This window comes from Drosophila sulfurigaster, chromosome X, assembly GCF_023558435.1.
Source record: "Drosophila sulfurigaster albostrigata strain 15112-1811.04 chromosome X, ASM2355843v2, whole genome shotgun sequence".
In the NCBI taxonomy this organism is placed as follows: Eukaryota; Metazoa; Arthropoda; class Insecta; order Diptera; family Drosophilidae; genus Drosophila; species Drosophila sulfurigaster.
This window is the reverse complement of record NC_084885.1, coordinates 1,178,447-1,182,369: the sequence shown is the minus strand read 5'-3', so window position 1 is coordinate 1,182,369 and position 3,923 is coordinate 1,178,447. Positions and strand designations below refer to the sequence as shown.

The 3,923-nt window shown below is 43.5% G+C and overlaps 1 protein-coding gene across 2 annotated transcripts; it reads left to right on the top strand.

The window, feature by feature from the left end:
- Positions 1-403: 403 nt before the first annotated feature.
- LOC133848462 (protein phosphatase PTC7 homolog) lies at positions 404-1,876 on the top strand. Of its 2 annotated transcripts, none has more exons than XM_062284026.1 (2): positions 404-570; positions 659-1,876. In XM_062284026.1, exon 2 carries the CDS (start codon positions 727-729, stop codon positions 1,735-1,737), a length of 1,011 nt encoding a protein of 336 aa, XP_062140010.1. In that variant the 5' UTR covers positions 404-570; positions 659-726; the 3' UTR covers positions 1,738-1,876. The 2 variants fall into 2 exon arrangements, with proteins under 2 accessions (XP_062140010.1, XP_062140009.1); XM_062284025.1 differs by having other exon boundaries at positions 634-1,876.
- The last annotated feature ends 2,047 nt before the right edge of the window (positions 1,877-3,923 follow it).

Sequence of the window (3,923 nt, the reverse complement as noted above, 5' to 3'; positions counted from 1 at the left end):
TAACCACTTTGGTTGACAGACTGGTATATTTTGTACTCGGCGCGGTATATTTTGAATGTAGTAGTGCATCAATATTCCAAATATAAGATTCTGTTTATCTTAGCATTTTTCGTTAAACAAGTTATAATAAAATATGATATTCGCGTGATGTATATAGACTTTTATTTAATACTTTAAGAGTTTGTGGGTAATAAAAATAAACTAAAACTTAATCATAGTAGAATTGATCACACAATCATTAGTCTTAGCAAGCCAATTATTTACAAACTCTAAAATGAAAGTTAGACATGAAATGCTGTTGAAGAAATATTTACAAATTCTGTATGGCAAATGAAATAATGTGAAAGCTGTCAGAAGGTAAGTCAAGCTATTCAGTTGGAAGTATAGAATTTCAATTTAGTTTTACTTTGTATTGAGTTGGTGACACAAACACAAAAATCAACATACATACAACTACATAAGAAACATTCGAAATCATTTTTAATACACTTTCGATTCTCTTTTATTTGATTTTCTCAATTTTTTCGCGTGTGTCTGGTTCTCGTTATTTATGTGTCTCTCGACTCTCAGGTAATTGAAATAAATAGTATATAAATTAGTATTTAGAAGATGTAAATTGAGATGTGCATTTAGTGAGCGAACATGAATGAATATTTAGATAATGCCAGACGCCACATTCAACGGACGGTGATAAGTGGCTGCGATTCACTCAGCGAGACCCTGAACATGACAGCGATGTTCGCCTCGACGAGCGCCAATCAAATGCTCAACACTCTGATGCACCTGAAGGCGCTGCTGCTGCAGGAGGCAATGGAATTCATCGGTTTGAGTGGACGAGCGAATGTCGTAGGCGATTCGAGTGGGGCAACTGGCGCATCTGGATCTGGATCTAGATCATCGGAATCGGAGTCGGAGTCGGAGTCGAGGCAGCCGCGACTCGTGAGCGTTGTGTGCGGCTTTCCCAAGGACATCGGCATGTATCCGCACTACAGCAAGGGGCAGTTTGGCGAGGATGCCTGGTTCAGCACCTCCACCGACCAGGCCGATGCCCTGGGCGTCGCTGATGGCGTTGGTGGCTGGCGTGTGTACGGCATCGATCCGGGACAATTCAGTCGCTTCCTGATGCGCTCCTGCGAGCGTCTTGCCCACGCCCAAGACTTTGAGGCCACGCGACCCGAGCATCTCCTGGCTCGCGCCTATTGCAATCTGCTGGAGCAGAAGCAACCGATCCTGGGCAGCTGCACTGCGTGTGTGCTCACTCTGCTCCACGACAGCAGCACGCTCTATGCCGCCAACATTGGCGACAGCGGTCTGCTGATCATACGCGACGGTGCCATCGTCTGTCGCTCCATGGAGCAGCAACATCACTTCAATACCCCGTATCAATTGGCTGTGCCGCCGCCGGGCCAGGGGCTCAATGTGCTCACCGACGGTCCCGAGTGCGCTGCTCTTCTGCAGTTCGAGCTGCAGCAAGGCGATGTCCTGATACTGGCCACCGATGGTGTCTACGACAATGTCTCCGAGGAGCTGCTGGTGCGTGTGCTGAGCCATGCGAGCGGCATTTCCGATCACGTCAAGCTGCAGACCTTTGCGAATTCGATTGCGTTAATGGCGCGCTCACTCAGCTTCAATCCCAGCCACGATTCGCCGTTCAGCCTGAATGCCAGACGACACAACATCGATGCACCCGGCGGTAAACCGGATGACATCACCGTCATCCTGGCGAGCGTCGTTTAACTTCTCCACGCTTCACAACTGGCTGCCTACATCGAACATCGAACATCATCGAAGCCTGATCGGACTCTTTAATCATGTGGCAACAATGCTTAACTTCATCATCAATCCAGACAACTAAATCCACATACACTATTCTGAACATCCCAATATTTCGCTATTCATTCGCTAGACCCAACAAAATTAAGTGTTTTATCAATCATTGTTCCCCATTGAGTCTAATCAAATTGATAAAATAAATATACATTTGCAGCTGGTTTTAAGGCTGGAGAACATGAAGGAGAAATGACTCAACTTTAATCTTATTCTATCCTATTATAGGATGTTACTATTAGCAAAAGATTATGTACTATAAATATGTACATATTTCGAAATTGTTTATTACCAACGGTAGACATCAATACAAATTAAGAAACTACAATAATTCTTTCGAAATATAAAACAAGTATGAAAGGTTTAGTCGAGTGTGCTCGACTGTGAGATTTCAGCTACCTTTTTTGGAATGAAGTCATATTCTAAAAATATACCAAAAATGGTATATCGATATTGTACTACACTCAAAATATACCAGATTGTCCGTCAAAGCAATTGTGACCTGATTGCAATAAGTGTTTTTGACCATAAAAAAATAATTTCTTATGTAACTTCTACGAATTTGATATCAACGCAAACAAAACAAATCTTAAATACAGCAGTTATTATTTATCTAGCTTTAAAATTAAGCGTGGTCTGCGTGCAAACATAACAAATGCTCTATCTCTTATAGTCTCCGAGATTTAGGTAAGAACGAACAGATAGACAGACAGCCGGACAGACGGACAGACAGACGGATACGGCTAGATCGTCTCGACTGTTGACTCTGATCATCAATAGATATACATTATAGGGTCGGAGATGCCTCCATCTGCATGTTATATACATTTCCTGCAACCACAAATTTTTACCATACTCATATTAAATGAAAGTAAAACAGTAGGATATTATTCTTAAAATTTACCAAAATACAGTACAATTTACCGAAGATTATATTTGGTATATCGATATATAATCACAATAAAAATATAAAGTGTTGTATATACTGGCAACCACAACCGGAAGTTGGTGTCAAATATCTAAAACAAACTTCCACCCTATGTGGAAGTAAGAATACAACAAAAATCTTACTATAAACACACTCTCATATAGAAAGTTTCATCGAGTGGCATTTCTAACCTGAGATGCACAATCAAAACTCTTCATAGCACCTTGAATAAAAGATCCGAAAACCAACTCCCCCTCACCTTACAAAACATTAGAAACTCCACAACTAAATGATATCAAGGCTACTCGAGTTATTGTTGTTGTTGCTGCTGTTGTTGTCAGCTTAATTGAAAAATGTTGCCTGCTGTATGTCAACATTTTGATTTCCAATATGTTGTCCAACACTCTCTCTTTCTCTCTCTCTCTCTCCGAGGGAAAAAGAAGAGTGCTCCATTATAAATCGAGGGTGCGGTACAAAATTTTTAGCTTGAAATTTCACACGTTTGGGCGCGACATATGTCGCCAGGGCTGCACACAAAACAGGGCCGGAGTGAGAGGGAGAGCAGACAGGGAGCCGGGTGGCCAGTGAACGCAGAACACAGAAAGCAGAACGCAGACTGTGCAATGGCCTATGGCTCGGTTTAACCACTTCCGCACAAGGGCACAGCCGTCAAATGCAGAGCAGAGCAGAGCAGAGCACAGCACAGAACGGAACGGAATGCTGCCTGCCCCTTCCACACCACACTCCGTCCCGCTGGCTACCCAATGACATTTACCGTTAGCATATCAATAACACACGCTGCGCCGCAGACCGGACTCATAAAATATGGCAACGGCAGTGGCAACATTTGCCCGTCAACCTGAAACGTGACGCGTGATGCCTCGCCACACACTCTCTTTCTCTTTCTCTCTCTCTATCCACCTCTCCACTCCTCTCCGCGCTAGCCCTTTTCGATTAGGTGTGCTCTCGGTGAGGTCCGCGACCCGTTTGATTTTGCATTTCATGCAAATTTTTGGTGGCAGACGTCCACGATGATGACAACGAGGACAAAAGCAGGACGCAGGACTCCCATCATCAGAGTGAGACAGAGAGAGTGTGAGAGAGAGAGGAGAGTTGGGAAAGGAACGCGGAACGCTGTCGCATCATCGGAAATGAATCATTTGCTTCG

Excerpts from the sequence above, each read along its gene's own strand:
- LOC133848462 (XM_062284025.1), top strand. The coding sequence starts at position 643 with ATGAATGAATATTTAGATAATGCCAGACGCCACATTCAACGGACGGTG.